Source organism: Haliotis asinina, chromosome 15 (genome assembly GCF_037392515.1).
Source record: "Haliotis asinina isolate JCU_RB_2024 chromosome 15, JCU_Hal_asi_v2, whole genome shotgun sequence".
NCBI classification, from domain to species: Eukaryota; Metazoa; Mollusca; class Gastropoda; order Lepetellida; family Haliotidae; genus Haliotis; species Haliotis asinina.
In genome coordinates this window covers 15,370,833-15,389,979 of record NC_090294.1, presented here as the reverse complement: position 1 = coordinate 15,389,979, position 19,147 = coordinate 15,370,833, and the positions used below count along the sequence as shown (strand labels likewise).

Here is a 19,147-nt window from a genome sequence, read left to right as displayed (position 1 = left end):
GGGTCCCCAAATCCCAATTTCATTGAATTGAATGTCATGCTGAAATATTCAAGCAACAAATCAGATAGCTTGACATTTTAATAGACTATTTATTTCCATATAAAATATTTTTGTCATTTGCTTCACATGTATTTTTTGCCAAAATTTGTGTTAAAATGTGAAACATAATCAGAGCTGTAGCCAACATTATTTTCATGGTAAGGGAGGTTACTCCATGACAGAATGATAAGAAATCGGTCATAGTGACACTCCGAAAGAGCAAGTGTAGTCCCCATGTTAGCTACAGCCATGAGAATAGCGGTCAGGTCACAACTTCACACTATGGATATCTCCACCTGACAAGCAGTGTTCATGCATATACTCATATATTTAAAACATTTCACAGGAACAATGACAATATACTGTTTAACATGAACAATGTGAAACAATCAGGATTATGACTTACAGGTAAATACAAAAACACCATGGGAAGTGATACAGTTGCCTTAAAATATATTCTATGGGTTTGCTCCACATTCACATGCAGGAGATAAAAAATTCAAAAACAATATTTCGACCAAGTCAGAAACCTTATTCACGGGATTGGACTGTGATTAAATCTGGACAAAAGGTATTTTAGTTCTCAGCAATGGTCTCAGTATTTGCTGATTTCATTCCCATGAAAATTAAGCACATTTTATGAAGCCAAAAAGCAAACCAGATCCGACAATCACACAAAATTACTTAAGTATTAGGAAAGATTCCATTCAATAACAAGAATTTATCTTTATTATGGTCTTTAAGAATCTCAAGTTCTGATATTCGTGATGCTGATACAGAACCGAAGTCTTTAATTCCTTTCAGATGTCATGAAAATTACCTGATCTGGTGTCCTGATCTAGGTGTCCAGAAGTTTTTAAAAACAGGAGCCTACAGCCCTGATATTATGAATCATGCACTCGGTGTGTAGAGAACTCCATCCTTAAAGAGGAGGCTAAGATAGGGTGGCCTTGGACAGTAAGAATAATAAGTAAGTAATAAAAATAATGATACCTAGGAGCCTTCTTATATTCTTCCTGGATGAGGGTGTGCTATATTTGATCCGAAACATTATCACACCCAATCACAGGTTGCATCTTTCTGAGATGCTCACACACCTTCAGCTTATACCCTTGATGATCATGTTGGACATTCTCTGTTTGATCATATTTGGACATTATTCCTTTGACCATGTTTGGACATTCTTCATTTGACCATATCCTACTGGGCATGAGAACCAGCTTCCATCTTTGGACTGTACTACAAGTAATCCTCATAGCAGAGTAATCCTTCGCAGATCTTCCACCTGTGTCATGTGTGATAACTTCCTTTATCAGCTGTCAGACCTCCCACTTGTGTCACATGTGTGATCCCTTCCCTTGTCAAAGCATACACACCTTCCACCTGTGTCACATAAGTTATCAAATCTGATATCAGAACATAGACCTTTCATCTGCAGCACATGTGTGATCCCTTCCTTTATCAGCACAAATACTTTCCACCTGTGTCACATGTGTGATCCAATCCTATATGAGCATATAGCCCTTTCAGCTGCCACACATGTGATCTCTTCCTTTACTGACACACACACCTTCAAATTATATCAAATGTGTGATCCCTTCCTTTATGAGCAAACAGATCTCTCACCTGTGTCACATGTGTGATCCGTTCCTTTTCAACACATAAACCTTCTACTTGTATCACACTTGTGATCCGTTCCTTTATCAACACATAGACCTTCCATCCACGTCACATGTCATACCTTCCTTTATCAACACACAGACCTTCCATCCGTGTCACATGTCATCCCTTCCTTTATCAGCACAAAGATCTTCTACCAGTCAAATGTGTGACCTCTTCCTCTTCAGCAAAAGTACCGTCCACCTGTCACCTTATCAACACAAATACCTTCCACCCACATCACATATGTGATCCCTCTATTCATAAGCAAACAGACCGTTCACCTGTGTCACATGTGTGATCTCTTCCTCAATCAGCACAAATACCTTCCACCCACATCACATATGTGATCCCTTTATAAGCGAACAGACCTTTTACCTGTGTCACATGTGTGATCCCTTCCTTTATCAGCATAAGAACATTCTTTGTTCACTGTGACATTCATCATTCACCATATCCTGTGACTTAGATTTCATAAAGACAGACATCAGCCAATGACATTCTCCTCAGTTGCAATCGGCATTGGTTTGAAGTCATTATGTCCAGCTGGTCAATCACTTGCTTGCTCAGAACTTCTTATCATGACAGAGCAACAAAGTTGGGGACATGAATACATTTGTGGCTGTTTTCCTCTTTACGTCCTCCAGAACACTTCACTACGTCTGTCAACCTGTCTATGTTCCACACAATACACCTTTTCCATGACTCTTGACGTCTTTGGAGCCATAAGCATGGTTCAGGTTCCTGAAAATCCATATTTCCATCATCTCTTGACCATCATCAATGTTGGTTTATAAACATTGACTCATGGTATATCATATTCAATCCATTCTTCTATAAAGTTAAAAACTGTACCTCTGCTCCAAGAGCCAGTTAGTCATGATTCATGCCAATCCTAATCATGATTCATGATACTGCAATTCAAAATTTCACACCATCATATCCTTCACATCAAACTACAATAGCACTTGGCCTTCTTGTTAACCTTCTGTAAAGTCAGTTTCTGTCAGTCCAACACCATTCCTCCTGCAATTTCTGACAATAACAATGTCACACGTGCATCATCTCACACTGATACCTTCATAGATTATTTCAGTTCCCTCTGGTCCAAATCCATAACAGGTCTCATGGTTCTTCAACACCATTCTTCATATCAGTCCCAAGCCAAGAACTGTGCCCCCTTGGAGGTATATTTCATGGTACTTGTAGTTCTTATTTCATTCAAGGTGGGATCGATGTGTTTCATGTTTCAAACATTTCTTGTCAGAGCCAATTTCACATCAGTTGAAGATCATCACATCACTTTTACATTGCCTCATGAACCTTACACATTTCATGGTACCAAAAGTCCTTTAATCTGGTCATTTCTAAACCATATTCTTCCTCATTTCATCTCACTACCTGTGCCAGTTCGCAATCTTCATCACACCATAATCACCAGTCATTTCAATATGAGAATGCCGTCTGAAAACATTTTCATATCACTTCTAAACCATGTGGTGGCCTTCTCCTCAGCAATTCATTACAATGTCATACATAAATGACAGCTCTAGCCCGTTTAGCTCCATTCTTGAGTCCCATGGCCTCCCTTACTCAAATACTCATCGTCAAGGTTTCACACTTTGCCACAAAAAAAACTTTTAAATGTTATTCATCGGAAAAGAGCTCTTATCTAATATTCCCTTGGATAATGAAATCATGCCTGTTCAGAAACATCGGATTAATTCCAGTGAAGTGTTTCACCTTTCCCTGTTTCTGACTTTTGTGTAGGATTTTAAACAACAAAATTGCACCATGGCAGGGTTAACAGTAACATGTGAAACGTACTAACAATATTCAAGTGTCATATGGGTGAATTGCGCCATCTAGGTTTTGCAGTGAAACACTTCATATTTCTTTCCTTTTAAACAATACTTACTGACACAAGGGAGGAGCTGTCTCAGATTTGATGTACAAATGGTTGACATCTAAAAGCTAAAACGGGTTAAGATACTAAAGGTGTTTGAAAGCTAGCTGTAAGTTTTTTGATGAGAACCAAAAAATTAAGAAACAGGTCCTTCTGACTGAATTAAATTAACAGAAACCATTTTATATTGGAATAAACCTCTGCCTTCTTTTGTGATGGTGAAATTAGAATCCACATCTCTGCATAACAATCTCATTTCATTTTATCTCTAATGACGTAATATCCATTGAGATAATGACAGACATCCTCTCCATCAATCAAAAGTTGCCAGCTTTGCGGAGGTTGAGCTCAACGATGATATCTACGACATTGGAGAGGATGTCCTTCATCATCTGGACGTCAATGGCACAGGAGACGTGGATGTAGACTTGCTTGTGTCCAGGCTTGTGCTGCAGGAACTGCTCCCTGATGTACTTGAGGCAGGTATCTGGCTCGTTATCACCTGCGGATAGCAATATTAACCAGTCAATGCTGAGAATCACTAAATTGCACACTGTGCAAATATCAGAAAGATATTACATGGGATCTCTTCGCCCGCATAGGTAATAACAAATATTGAAGCATTCTGTCTCTAACTGATCTGGAGCTGATACTCCATTATTGTAATCAAACTGTCTCTATTTTTCTTCCACAATCCCACCCACTCAATGCCACTAACTAAACATGGCCCTATAATTACTGAAGCACTCGTAAAATCTCACTCCTTGTACCAGACGTGAGTGACATTATTCACTGAACACTGCTGCTTTTGTTTTCATTTCAGATGCCTGTGTTCTAAGTGATGAGGGGCAGTCAGGTAGCCAGTATCCAATATGGTCTTCCAAAAACTGTAAATACAATGTCGAAGGTCCTGAAATTGTATACTTTCCACATTGGATAGGAAATTTTATTGTGTACATCTGCTTGATGTTGTTTTGGTAAATATGTATGTAAAATATCTCTAATCGACATTAGAAGGTATCTAAGACAAAACTGCGATTTCATTCACATCCTCTTAATGTCCATTAATGCCACATAAACAAACGGCAGAAAGAAAGATCGCACCTATGTATAATGGGTGCTATATATGAAACAGACAAAACCTTATGGTTAGACAGTAATGATGTACTTGATAATGGTACGACAGCTGTGGTAGACTCTGCAGTGATTAGGGGACTATTTTGCCTCAGATAATGTCAGCTAACTTTTCGGGTCAAATCCAGATCCAGTATATCTCAGTGGTCTGTGTTAGAATTGGTCTTCAGCAACCAATGCTTGTCATAAGAAGCAATTAATATGATCACATGGTCAGACATGCTGACCTGGTGAACACATGTCATCGTATCACAGCTGCATCTACAGATGTCATGCTGTTGATCACAGGATTGTCTGGTCCAGTTTCAATCATTTACATCGCCGGAATATTGCTCAGTGCAGCACTAAGTGCACTAATTCTAAGTGTGACTTCTGTACCTCTGCCATTAAGATATCATCACTGTACCAACTTTCTGAAGATGCGACCCGTGAATGTCCCGGGGTAGAATAGGCCTCCAGCAACCCATTCTTGCCATGAAAGGTGACTATGGATGTCATAAGAGGCGACTAATGGGATCAGGTAGTCGGTTGGTTGACACATGTCATCAGTTCCCAATTGCGCACATCGATGCTCATGTTGTTGATCACTGGATTGTCTGGTCCAGGCTCGATTTTGTACAGACTGCTGCCATATAGCTGAAACATTGCTGAGTGTGGCGTAAAACTAAACTCACTCACTCACTCTCTGAAGATGACCTACACCTAAACAACATCAATCCCCCTACTTGATCCAGTCACCCCCCCCCACCCATCTCCAACCACCACACATACTACTGACCATCAAATGTGGGGAAACACTTCCTGATGCTGGCCTTGCGGACTTTCTCCATAAACAGGTCTCGCTTGTTGAGGAACAAGATGAAGTCGGTCTTCTCCAGGAAGTGGTTGTGGGACACCTCATGGAAGGCCTGGAGGCTGTCCTGGAGATTGTTCTGGAACAGTGTTGATACAGAGGGCTCAAACACTGTTCATACAGCATCCATACATTGCTTGGATATATGGTTTAATCTGGACCTTGCAATATAATGGGTAAGAGTTGGTCTACATCAACCCACGTTGTCAGACGAGGCAGTTAACTGGATTACCAAGGCTGGTCACTTTTGCTGACCTGTTAAATACATGTCATACACAAATTATGTATATCGATGTTCCCAATCATTGAACTAGGTTAATTATGAGATTGCTATGTATCTTCGTGCAGCTGGAATATCGTTTGGTGTGAAGAAAGACACCAACATGTAGCCACCCCTGTATTAATGATAGCAAAGTGACATAAGGTGTTAAAATAATGTAATTAATGAATTTACTTGTAGTGAGGAAAACATAAACATCTGCAAACGCAAAATGAAAAAATAACAACCAAAAACATACAATTTGGAGATCACTGTTGATACATTTTAGTGTCACTGTCACTGCCTTTTCCTAGATGATGCGTGATTTATACATACTATTAGAAAATAGCAACATTATTCATTGGCTGTATTAGCATTGTCTAGACCAATCACATTTAGCGTTAGATAAATGGGTAGGCTGATCTGGTATGGTTTGGTTGGTCATGACTGTTGTCTAGCTACCACAATTGTAAATCTGTTTCACAATATTTCCGATACTGCATAGTGATGGTGAAATATATACCCCTGGGAGATGTTTTGGCCCACTGGGCTGGCTATAAAATAAAGTTGTAAGCCTGCCATGTAAGTAGCAAGCAGCGGGCCACAGGGCAGATCATCACTCACAATGCTGGTGTCTTCCTCAAGGACCTCATCATACCCACTAAGGGATGCAAAGAAAATAACCGCAGTCACACCCTCGAAGAAGTGTATCCATTTCTTACGTAGACTCTTCTGTCCCGCCACATCTATCACCCTGGAAGATAGGACATGGGCAACACATAAGCAACATATGGAAACAAATATCTAACAGGCAGGATATTTTTCATATCTTAGTTGAAAGATTACTATAGATTAAAGGATCACTGTATATCCAATATCACACTGTTTGTCTGCCTTACTCTTCAATGGGTACTGGATCAGTATTGCCGTGATGCTCTACTGCTTGATCTTCACTATTATCATACACAGCTGGTTTCTGTGGTGTATTACAGTTTTAACTAGCTGTCTCACCCACCTGTAGGTCAAGTTGTCTATGTTGAAAACATGTTCCTGCACGCCTAGGGTTGGGTTCCGGATGTACATGATGTCCTGTATGTTGGGGATAAAGTTCTTTCGACATATCCTGTCCATATTTTCCAGAAAACTGAAAAAGGAATGAGAGTGTGATTTTAGTGCATGCTGCACTATGCATTATTCCAGCTATATGGCGGCCATTTATATATAATCAAGTCTGGACCAGACAATCCAATGATCAACAACATGCGCAATTGGGAACCGATGACATGTATCAACCAAGTCAGTGAAACTAACCACCTGATCCTGTCAGTCGCCTCTTACCACAAGCATAGTGGCCTTTTATGGCAAGCATGGGTTCCTGTTGTTGATCACTGGATTGTCTGGTCCAGACTGAATCATTTACAGACCGCAACCATATAGTTGGAATATTGCTGAGCATGGTGTTAAAAATTTAAACACCAATCAACAAAACAATAAAAAATATTTTTGAAAAGTTATCAAAATTATACAAAGTTTGTGATTTGACAAAAAAATATTAATTCAAACAATAAAATAACAATACATACTATTCTTCTCCATTTGAGAGGCTGTCGGAGAACTTTTTCCTCTGAGCATAACAGCACTGTACACCACCATCACTCCACACAGCTTGCAGGAGGTTGACGTCTGGTTTATCAGGGTTCAGGATGTTCAGCGTGGACAGCCTCTTTGTGATCTCGATGTGAGATCTCAGCGTGGCTGACTCCTCATTGGCTGCATCTTCCTGATCCTCGGTAAACTTCTTCAGAATCACCTGCAGGGATATCCGTGGGTATTTCTTCCGGAAATCAGCCGAGGTTCTCTGAAACCACAACACTGGGAAATTAGGACTGGTACAGGTTCAAATTTTCTAACCCACACCTTATTACCTTACCCTACCTGGATAGCTATTGCATTAATTCCTGGCATCAAATTTGCGAGGGATGGCAATATATTCATAAAGTGGGAGGCTAAATTTTCAAGTTTTCAGTATCTTAACCATGCATTATATTTAAAAGAAACGATTGTAAATGATGTCTAGATCTTCATAAACAATACAACGCTGTAATCATAAAAGAGTCACATATTACATTGTTTAATGTAATAGTGACATGATGATAATGTGTATTGAGACGGGTACCCGGCATCCAACTTAATACCCACCTGTCCCAGGTATCTGGGTTACCCATCCCAGCCCTATGGGAAATCTTAAGAAAACGTGCTGCTACCCCTCAAGTACCTCTTGACACATATTATAACTACATTAGTAATATCTTGACAAATATGCTTGACAAATATGCTTGACAAATATGCTTGACAAAATAGTGAGGGATATATGTTAATTTTGAGTGAGTGAGTGTGTTTAGTTTTACGCCGCACTCAGCAATATACCAGCTATATGGCGGCGGTCTGTAAATAATTGAGTCGGGACCAGACAATCCAGTGATCAACAACATGAGCATCGATGTGCGCAATTGAGAACCGATGACATGTGTCAACCAAGTCAGCGAGCCTGACCACCCAATCCCATTAGTTGCCTCTTACGACAAGCATAGTCGACCTTCACGGGTATGTTAATTTTGAAATTAAGAATAATGATCTAATGATCAAATGTAAAACTGAACTGTAAAAAGTCTTCATGTTTATGATCCTAAAAGCTATCACATTTTGTTAATACTATAAAACAAAACTTTTCATGTTTCATCAGAATGACTGTGAATTGCTTCAGACTGTGGCCTGTGTTTCAGGGTTTCAGTCACCAAGATAAATCCCAGTTCAGATAAAATCACCACTGTTGACATTCAAAGATCTCTTATGTATGTGTAAACTATCTGGGAGATGGTTATTGCTGACTGTCATCTTAAAAAATGTTTACCCACTAGCTCCAAATATGGTCTCTTTTATACTTCAAAACTCCATATCACTATGTGCTCAAGTGAGTGAGTTTAGTTTAATGCTGCACTCAGCAATATTCCAGCTATATGGCAGTGGTGCGTAAATAAACAAGTCAGTCCAGTGATCAACAGCATGAACATCAATCTGGGCAATTGGGAACTGATGAATTGTCAACCCAGTCTGTGAGCCTGACTACCTGACCACCTGACCCCATTAGTCACCTCTTACGACATGCTCAGTTATATTTTGAGGAAAGCATAGGTTGGTGAAGATCTATTCTACCCTGGATCTTCACGTGTCTCTGTGTGCTCAAAGCATGCAACCATTATTAATGGATTAGTGAAGCAGTGGACCAATGTATCAGTGTCCACTGTATGTATCAATGTAAAATTTTTCTTCTCAGCTCCTTAGGAAGTATACAACCTCAGCGGTCTGTGAGAAGCAAGGAAGGTCCCAGCCTTATCCCTATCTCATAACACAGAGTGTCCATTCATCGCTGAGTGAAGACAGGCATCTCCTGAACCAAGTCACTTGTTGAAGGAAGCACCACGTTTAATGTGTTTCCTTGTGAGGCAGGACTGAAGCCCTATAAACACTCAGAAGTCAAGTGGACATTTATGGCCAGCTGTCCCCTACTCTCACTGACCAATGATGTTTAGGCAATTAATGTTTGGCGGGTCATCTATGGATTCACCAACACAGAAAATAGAAACATAATTACAATGAGTTCTCTGACATTTGTCAAATCATGCTTCAACTGATATAAACTTTACATGTAAAATAGCTGAAATAAGTGTGTTGAAAAATTTATTTACTGACAGATATGAAATACATTGCAAAGAGCATACCATGTCTCAAGTGATGCTGTCTGATTAGAGTTATGGCTCTTTAAATAACATTTTTTTTTACATATCTGGTAGTGAACAAGAATTACATTCTAGGATTTTATTTCTTTTACCACTGATTATGTCCCCACAAAATAAAATTTCATATATCATTAACAATAATCAATAAATTATAATTCATAGCCGTAGTGATAGCCAAATGACCAGCATTTGTGACTTGTACACTGTTTAAAGATTCAAGTCCAACCCAAAATATACTGAACGGCAAAGGAAACACAACTCTGTTTTTTTGGCAAGATTTTAAACAGATTTTTAAGAGATTTCATTTTCTTAAAACTTGCATTTCTTTTGCTGTACAGTATACTACTGTTGAGCTAAACTGTATAGTAACATTATTACGCCAAATTTTTTTCAAATCATGTATTTTTTACAGCCCTCCCTTGACTCCACCGTGCTTCTTATGGACATCTTCAGGCATCCCTAATTCTTCTCAGGAGTGCACCCTACAATAAACAACATGTTCCTAATGACTTCTCAGAGACGGTGCCATTGGCCTTGACGTTGGCTCACTGTGCTGTGATAGCCAGCTAGTCAACAAAGGAATTACAATGAAGCCTTGTAGCAATCTCAAGTCTCCGCGCCGACACATGCTTCCTCAAAACAGGTTTCTTGGTCAGACATTTTTACACAGTTTGATTAACTGGTGCTCTTAGCTACACAGGAAAAAAATTTAAAAAATTAATAGTAATTTTCGTATGGTGCTTGTTTCTTCATGAAATATTTCATTTGATGTTTAGACCAGGCCAATTTTATATCTTGTTTTACAGATCTGCCGGTCATATTTTTCCAAGAATAAGAAAAATATAACAATTCATTTTCCCTGCTCCAAATATAAAACCCTTATGTTTTCTCAAGGCCAAAAATGAAAACCTTACAAGAAATATTTTTTTTGGTTTTTTCTCCATGTACACTTCATGAAATGCCAGGATTAAAATACTGTCAGTATTTAGAAAGAATATTACTTTGACTGCTCATTTTATGTTTATTTTTTCCCTTCTGCCCATAGATTTTCTGAGGAGAAAAATCCATAAAACAATCCATGCTCCAACATATCTGAAATTCAAAAGTTGACACTGTCAAATCTCTTGGTATTGGTGCATGATGCAAAATCGAAATGCACCTGCATTTCTTTCAGATGTTGATGGTGATCATGAGAAAAGCATTTTTCCTGTGTCACACAGAACAAAACCATCCAATGGTCGAAGCTTTAATGCACACACCTTAATTCATTCACCAGAACATCAAAAACGTTTACACATTTGAAGCATTCAGCATGGGCTGTAGAAGAGGCATGCCTGAAAATCAGCAACACGAAGCCATTGGGAGACTGCAGGCTGGTCAAACCTTTCAGGAAGTAATGTGTCATTTCAATGTGCACAAGACCACGATTTCATGTTTCTGGTCACGTGTGCAAGAAACTGGCCAGGTCATAAATCGTCCACACTCAGGTAGGTCCCATAAAACAATGCCCAGAGAAGATCGATATTTAGTGACGTCACCAGTGCACCACAGTTGGCCCGCAAATTGCAACATGCTACAGGCACTATTGTTCACCCTCAAACTGTCATGAATTGCCTACATGCCGCCAGACAGCGTTCCCGACATCCAGTGGTTGGGGTATCCTTGACTCAAGGTCACAGACAGGCACGTTACAATGGGCACACATTCATCAGTGATGGCGTCGTGCACAGTGGAACAGGACATTATGCACGGACGAATCACCATTCTGCCTCGATTTTGCTGACAGGAGACGTCGGGTATGGCATTGAGCAGGTGAACGTTATGATGTGAATAACGTCATTGAACATGACCAGTATGGTGGAGGGAGCATTATGGTTTGGGCTGGGATCCATGGCATGGGTAAAACAGACTTGATTGCTGTCCGGGGAAACCTCAATGAACAACGATATTGTGATGAAATCATCAGACCAGTTGTTATCCCGTTTTTGCACCAAAATCATGGCTTTACGTTTCAGCAGGATAACGCTAGGCCACACACTGCCTTGCTAACCAGGAACCTTCTTCAACAGCACAATGTTCAACCTCTGCAGTGGCCAGCAAGATCTCCAGACCTCTCTCATAGAGCATGTTTGGGATATTCTTGGCACAAGAGTCCAAGAATTTCGCCCCCATATTGATAACCTCCGTGACCTTGAACTTGCACTCAAACAGGAATGGGGTAACATTAACGTTGGTGAGCTCAGAGCAGTTGTTGACAGCATGCGACGTTGATGCACATCTGTGATTCAGGCCAATGGAGGTCACACACGATACTGACATTTGTGGCCTCAGACCCCTTCTCGAGTTTGAGAGTGTGGAGACATTGGGAACACTGAACACAGCTTTTGGTGATTTTCTAGCCAATAAATGAAATGCGACAATAGTATGATTTGCAAATACACACTATTTTTGGTAAAATATGATTTATGCCATCTTGCATACGAACGAGCATGCTAAACTTTTTTGGTTGGGTAAAGTAACACTTCATTTTGTAATTGGTAATTAGCAGATGCATTGTTTGTGGTGGCTACAGATAACATCATTATAAGGAAACAGTCTTTGAGAGGTAAATATGCAGAAAACAAAACAAGGGATCATTAATATTCTTAGTGATAATCTTTTTTAAAATAGTGTTTTTTTGTTAAAATTGTTGAGTCTTTAATACAAAAAATTGGCTTAAAACTTTATTTATAACAGTTGAAATTCTCATACATCCTGCACTATCAATAGATTTCACTTCCTTTCTTAAATCTCAACAATTAACCAACCCACACCACTTCACACCAGGTAAGACAATGAGCTTTACAAACATAAAACATATTCTCATTTGTCTCCCTACTGATCTAGCTTATTGGTAACACATGACAAAGGATCTGGATCAATTGTGTAACTGCTCTTTGATAGTGCTTATGACAAAGTCACAGAATTTTACAGAGCTTCCCTTAAATTGTTTTTAGATCTTACATTTTTGTATAAATGTTTTTAAATCAATAATCAAATTATAGGTATTTTGAAACTATTACAAAATCAACTGTGACCCTAGTTTTTATTTTGCCTACTTTTTGTCCAGCCAGCACAACTAGAAAGACACCTGCAACACCAGCAATAATAAACAGTCAGTGGAGATCATCGAGGTTTGCCAATAAGGTCAAACAAACATTTTGTCAGAACAACCTGGTGCCTATCTGTGCTCCCTGATTACCATAAGTCTTGAGTGCTAAACTTGAACCAGTGACGACAACTCAAGTACCGGTACCAGCTCCTTGTACACCCTTGAGCCTCATGTGCAACACATTTCCAGAAAGGTTTTCATGTGTGTGGAATGTGTCTTGGAGCATATAAGACATGTCCTTGCCCACCTTTAGCTTCATCTGAAGGAGGTATTAAGGAGAAAGACTAATGAGAGAAATGAACTGCAGGGAGCCTCTTGGGAGCGAAGGCTGAAGTCAACTCCATACCTCATGCTTTGCAGGAAATTACAACTCTCTTCGCAATCTATATTGCGGTTTGTTAATGGACTATACATTCTAGCATACCTCAAGTGTTCTCATGAATATTCTCATGTGAATATAGACATAATTTCAAAACATAAAGGCCTGCCAAATACGAGGCAGATTACTGCCACACACTTTAGAAGCATGCTGTAATACTGAAGGTTCAATGGTAAGTATCCAAAGAGGCCAAGCCTCATTTAGTTTTTAATAAACCCTTTCAGGTGTAGATTAAGCGAGTTAGTTTACACTCCCTCTCGACGGATTTTGAACACAGTTCAGGTCATGCTCTGACTCTTTAGTCTTGGCAGATCGTGGAACGTCTACTCAAAATTATTCGGAAAAGTTTCATGGAAAAAATGCAGAGATCTAAGCACAGTTTGCAGACAAAATGCAGAATGTCTTCTCATGTCACCACCTTACCCCTTACATCCTTGATGTGGCCTACAGTGGAGTACCCACTGTTTTTTTGTTGTTTTTTGTAAAGGCTTACATGAATGAATGTGCAGAAACTTGAAAACATTTTGCAGAAGAACTGCAGAGTATGCCTATTTATGATGTCCCCACATTTTCCAAATTCTTTCCTAATGTCACTCTCTTTCTCCTGTGTTGCTAAATTGGTGGCATGACTACTTATAAACTCCCTGATTATTAATGCTCCTGTGATGTACTCTGGGCCATGAGGCCATAAATCCTTATTACATTAAATGCACCACCAGTTCCCTCTATTACCACCCCTAAACACAACGCATGATATGCACAGGCACAATGAAGTAGCCACATACACATGCATGGGGTCCCATTCTTGATTTTCACAATTTTTCAAGAATGTCGAGAAATCACTTAGAACATTATTTTTGACACTCATCTTGCATCACACATTTGTTAGTGTTTGTTTCTAGTCGCTTCTTTTAAAATGAAAATTGTACACATGCAAATTACACACCATACACCAGTCATCTTTCAAAAGCAACTACATACCAAATAGCTATGGTTGTAAGGAAGTACAAATGGTGATGCACTCTCAAACATTCAATATTATCACATCAACACTGATTGACTCTTATAAATCTCCTAAATATGTTTTAATCGTAAATAAAAAAACTGAAGTCCCCTTCTTTTTTTTGAAGAGTATATATTGTTTGAATCATGCATAAATTTGGAAGAATATTCAGAAAAAAATGAGGAAATAAATTGCCCCTGAATGCTTTAGGGACAGATTAATGAGCAAATATATAAAACAAAACAAACATGGCTTGAAAATTTTCACCTCAGTCTTGTCATCCAATGGAGTCATGTGAGTCACATAATGTACAATGGTGATAATTTGCAACAGCAGCACATATCCCTTTCCTGCCTGTATCTACTGACTTACCTTGGTGTCCTCTTTCTCAAAGACCACGTTCATCTCATTCATCATGTCAAGGATGACATTGAGGGCGTTGCAGCAGTTCTGGAGGATGCTAGACACGAACTGACCTCTGTCACTCTCTGGGAAGCCGTCGCCGTAGTGGAGTCGAAGCTGCTTGATGAACGTGCTCTTCCCAGACCCTGCCCCACCTGCACAGAAACAAGCACCTGTTGGACAATGGTGGACATCCTCAGTCTTAACATTTAGAGAATCATCGGAGCTGTCACGTTACTTCTGATCAAGGGGGACTCCAGTTCAGTCAGGGTGCCGAAAGACACACATCTTTTTGAAAGGATTCACAAAACTGAGAAAATCCATGATGATCTTTGGGTCTTCAGAAACGGCAGTGGGCGGTCAGGATGACTGACTTGGTTGACTTTGTATCCCTGTTGGACAGATTAATGTTCATGATGTTTATCGCTGGATTGTCTGGTCTAGCCCACACACCCCTCTTCTCTTCCTATTCAACCCCTCATCAATCATTCTCTTCCAATTCAACCCCTCATCAATCATTCTCTTTCCACTCAACTCAACCTCCCTCATCCCTAATGTTTAACTCACCCAGAATGAGAAGTTCCTTACTGGAAGAAAAGCTTCCTACTCTTCCTCTTCACAGCCATCACCTTATCCCTATTCCTGTTGGCTGCCCAAACTCACCTGTAACTCATTCAGGATAAGAAGCTCTGCCTCCAGTCCACCCATCTGAGATGAAAAACTCCTCCAGCCTCAGCTTGACTTCTTGGATCAGATGCTACCACACACTCACCTTCAACTCATTAACTTTAAGAAACTTACATTCCCATTCCCTTCCTTCCACCCAGAATGAAAAGCACACCAAACCTCAACTAGTCCACGTCTCACACTTACTCCCAACTAATTCAGGATAAAAAGTTCTGCCACCCCTCCACCTCCACTTACCCATGAAAAAGCTCCCCAACCTCAACTTGTCCACGTCTCACACTTACTCCCAACTAATTCAGGATGAGAAGCTCCCCAACCTCAACTTGTCCATGCCTCACACTTACTCCCAACTAATTCAGGATAAGAAGCTCTGCCATCCCTCCACCTCCACTTACCCATGACAAAGCTCCCCAACCTCAACTTGTCCACGTCTCACACTTACTCCCAACTAATTCAAGATGAGAAGCTCTGCCACCCCTCCCCTTCTACCCACCCATGATAAAGCTCCCCAACCTCAACTTGTCCACGTCTCACACTTACTCCCAACTAATTCAGGATAAGAAGCTCTGCCACCCCTCCACCTCCACTTACCCATGATAAAGCTCCCCAACCTCAACTTGTCCATGTCTCACACTTACTCCCAACTAATTCAGGATGAGAAGCTCTGCCATCCCTCCCCTTCTACTTACCCATGATAAAGCTCCCCAACCTCAACTTGTCCACGTCTCACACTTACTCCCAACTAATTCGGGATAAGAAGCTCTGCTACCCCTCCCCCCTTCTACCCACCCATGATAAAGCTCCTCAACCTCAACTTGTCCACGTCTCACACTTACTCCCAACTAATTCGGGATAAGAATCTCTGCCACCCCTCCTCTTCTACTTACCCATGATAAAGCTCCCCAACCTCAACTTATCCACGTCTCACACTCCCACCTAATTCAGGATAAGAAGCTCTGCCCCCTCCCCTTCTACTTACCCAGGATGAGAAGCTGCACCTCCTTCTGCCTCCGCTCCCTCTCCTCATCAATCTGGTGGTCGATACTCCGACTCCTCGCCAGCGCGGCCCTCCCACTCTTTTGCATGTTGGACAGGGAAAAGGTCTGCAAAGTCAAGCAATAATATACAGAACACACTCACACAAACATAATCCGCTGTTCGACCTGCCATATTCACAGAAATGACCACGAAGTGTGCCTAATCAACCAAGCAACTCAGACATGTCTGTGCAATGAATACCAACAGGGTCTTGTCAAAGATCACAGACACCGACATTCATGAATTCTACAGTTATGGATGCTTTCGAAAATACACCTCAGTGTACAAGAGGTGATCATGTCTGCTTCAGCTGCAGAGCCTTTTCCTGATTCAATAACATCACAGGGCAAGTGTTATGTAAGGAAAGACATTAATAAATTCATTGATCCAAACTTGCTTCTCTCACAAGTTTTGAAGATGTCTTGAGAAAATTTACCTAGAAGGATTTCACAGAAAGCAGAAATGTGCACCCAGCTTCCTCAAATGTAACAGATCAATGCAATTCTGACGATACACAGGAATGTTCACTTATCTAAAGTATTGACAAGAAATATACACCATTCAAAATGGTAGGGGATATTCCATTTTGTGAGCATACAATTAACTAATGCCAGGAAAATGTAATCTATATCCATATAGATGCAACATTTTCAAAGGAATGGAATAAATTGTCACATTTTCCCATAATTTTTCTTCAGCGTCTCCTTCCTCCTTGGCTTCCTCATTTGCCTTTACCTTGTAAATCCAATATCCTGTACTATATTTTAATGGCATATATGCTCTGTTATTGAATTCATTATCAAATCTAATCCGTTCATTGCAGTGATCACTAATTCATTTCTCAAAATATTGCTTGTTTTTTTTTGTTGTTTAATGCTGCATTCAGCAATATTCTAGCCTTATGGGGTCTATTTCTCTCAAGAACCCTCCCCGCACCCTCGAAATATATTTTGGAGTTTCCAAGTTTTGAGGGTCAAGCTACAGATCTGACACATCTGAAAAAGAGTAGACATATTTTAAGGACAGACAATTTCTCAAGTCACTTAAGATAAAGATGATAGCATCTACGCCGAAATATCACATCCACTGCTAAAAAATGTTGTCTGTCCATTAAAAATTTATTCCTGTTAATCATGTAAGGAGTGTCTGAATACCACTCAGAGAAGATGTACATCTGTTTTGCTTTTGAGAGAGGGTAGGTGAAAGGCATATCACTCAAACGCCTCACGTAGTATTGGTGAGTGAGTGAGTTTAGTTTTACGCTGCACTCAGCAATATTTTCGCTATATGGCAGCGGTCTGTAAATAATCAAGCCTGGACCAGACAATCCAGTGATCAACAACATGAGCACTGATCAACACAAATGGGAACCAATGACATGTGCAAACCAAGTCAGCGAGTCTGACCATCCAATCCCATTAGTCGTCTCTTACCACAAGGCCTATTCTACCCTGTACCTTCACGGGTTCATATTATTGGGAACCATATCTCTGCAGTTCTCCCCATAAACATTTTTGATTTTGCACAGCTACAGGCTGTTCCACTGTATCTACTAGTATACTAAGATATCTAGTCATGTAGTAATGTCATGCCTTCTCTGCAGCGCTAAAGCCTTAAGTGACGCAAGTCTAGATTTCCTTGGGTTCAGGTTCTGGTCTCCCTGCATCTACTTTTCAATTAAAATGGGTTTGTTTGTTTGTTACTATCAAAATTATATACATTCAGAGACCAAGCCTCAGTCTATAAGATATCATTTCGATGTCAGGTGTGCCCAAGTAAACTGCATCTTGTCTGCTGTCAAAGTTTGGCATAATTTCATATTTTTGACATATAATTGTCATGGTGAAAGGACAGGGCTAGGACAAGGATGTGTCTGGGTTGTATTGCTACTTGAAGTAGAACATGAACAAAGGTTTGAACTCTACAGTGAAAGCTTCTACAACCATGACCATGTTAATTTGTAAACCGATTTTCTGGACAATTACCGGTGCACAAAGTCACTTGCCTCCATTTGCATGGTGTGTTCGCCTAGACATTTGTAAATCTGAGTAATTAATTTCAGTGAGGAGGTTGAAATCAAGTTTCCATGTATTTGAACATTTTCCCATGACAAGAAATGAAAGCTGAAAGGCTTGTCCTTCTTTATGAGAACAGAAAAACTATTAATGGCATTGTCGAATATCTTTTGACATGATACAACAAAATGGACAAACAATGTTGTTTTCACCTCCTTATCTACTCCATCTTGACTATAGATAATAAAAATGAAAAAAAAAAAGAAATTACTGAGCGTAGTAGGAATTTATATCTTTGTCCCTTAAATTAAAAGGTACATTTCTCTGTATTACAGTTTTAACAAACAGTTGTTTAGGTGGGTATGCATGTAATGCAGTGTGTTTTATTTAATTGTTCCTAAAGCAAAGACATTTACTCAACTCAGGATATAGTACGACAACAAACCCATAGTAAAGTGTACAAGCACAGGGGTACAATGTTTGAAGCCCATTTCTGATGTACCATATATTACCATGTATAACCCAGCCCTATAGATAAGCCGACCCCCTAACTTAACCCCTAAAATCAGTGTCAAAATGTTTCGTACACTAAGTACGTGATATAGAATTCCATTTATGTGGAAGCTCTGGTGGCTGAGTGGGTTAGATGGCTGACTTTGAGAGTGAGAGTTTTAATCCCAGATACGCTTATTTACCTACAAAAGTACTAGGTTCTATACTTTCCTGGGAAAGTGTTTGAAACAATAAAACATTTGTCACAGAGCTATATTTAACACTGAGCTGATTATATCAGACTTTCCTTTAAAAAATGGGAACCATAATTAC

General features: G+C 39.8%; 1 protein-coding gene across 1 annotated transcript in view; it reads right to left on the bottom strand.

The window, feature by feature from the left end:
* Positions 1-1,641: 1,641 nt before the first annotated feature.
* LOC137265282 (guanine nucleotide-binding protein G(t) subunit alpha-2-like) overlaps positions 1,642-19,147 on the bottom strand; it is a 149,519-nt gene continuing 132,013 nt past the window's right edge. The window contains exons 3-9 of the mRNA XM_067800640.1: positions 16,249-16,372; positions 14,553-14,737; positions 7,434-7,708; positions 6,866-6,994; positions 6,475-6,604; positions 5,517-5,670; positions 1,642-4,106 (exon numbers count right to left, since the gene is read on the bottom strand). Of these exons, the coding sequence (XP_067656741.1) occupies positions 3,922-4,106; positions 5,517-5,670; positions 6,475-6,604; positions 6,866-6,994; positions 7,434-7,708; positions 14,553-14,737; positions 16,249-16,354 (1,164 nt within the window). The 5' untranslated portion in view covers positions 16,355-16,372 and the 3' untranslated portion in view covers positions 1,642-3,921. The remainder of the gene's footprint in view (positions 4,107-5,516; positions 5,671-6,474; positions 6,605-6,865; positions 6,995-7,433; positions 7,709-14,552; positions 14,738-16,248; positions 16,373-19,147) is intronic.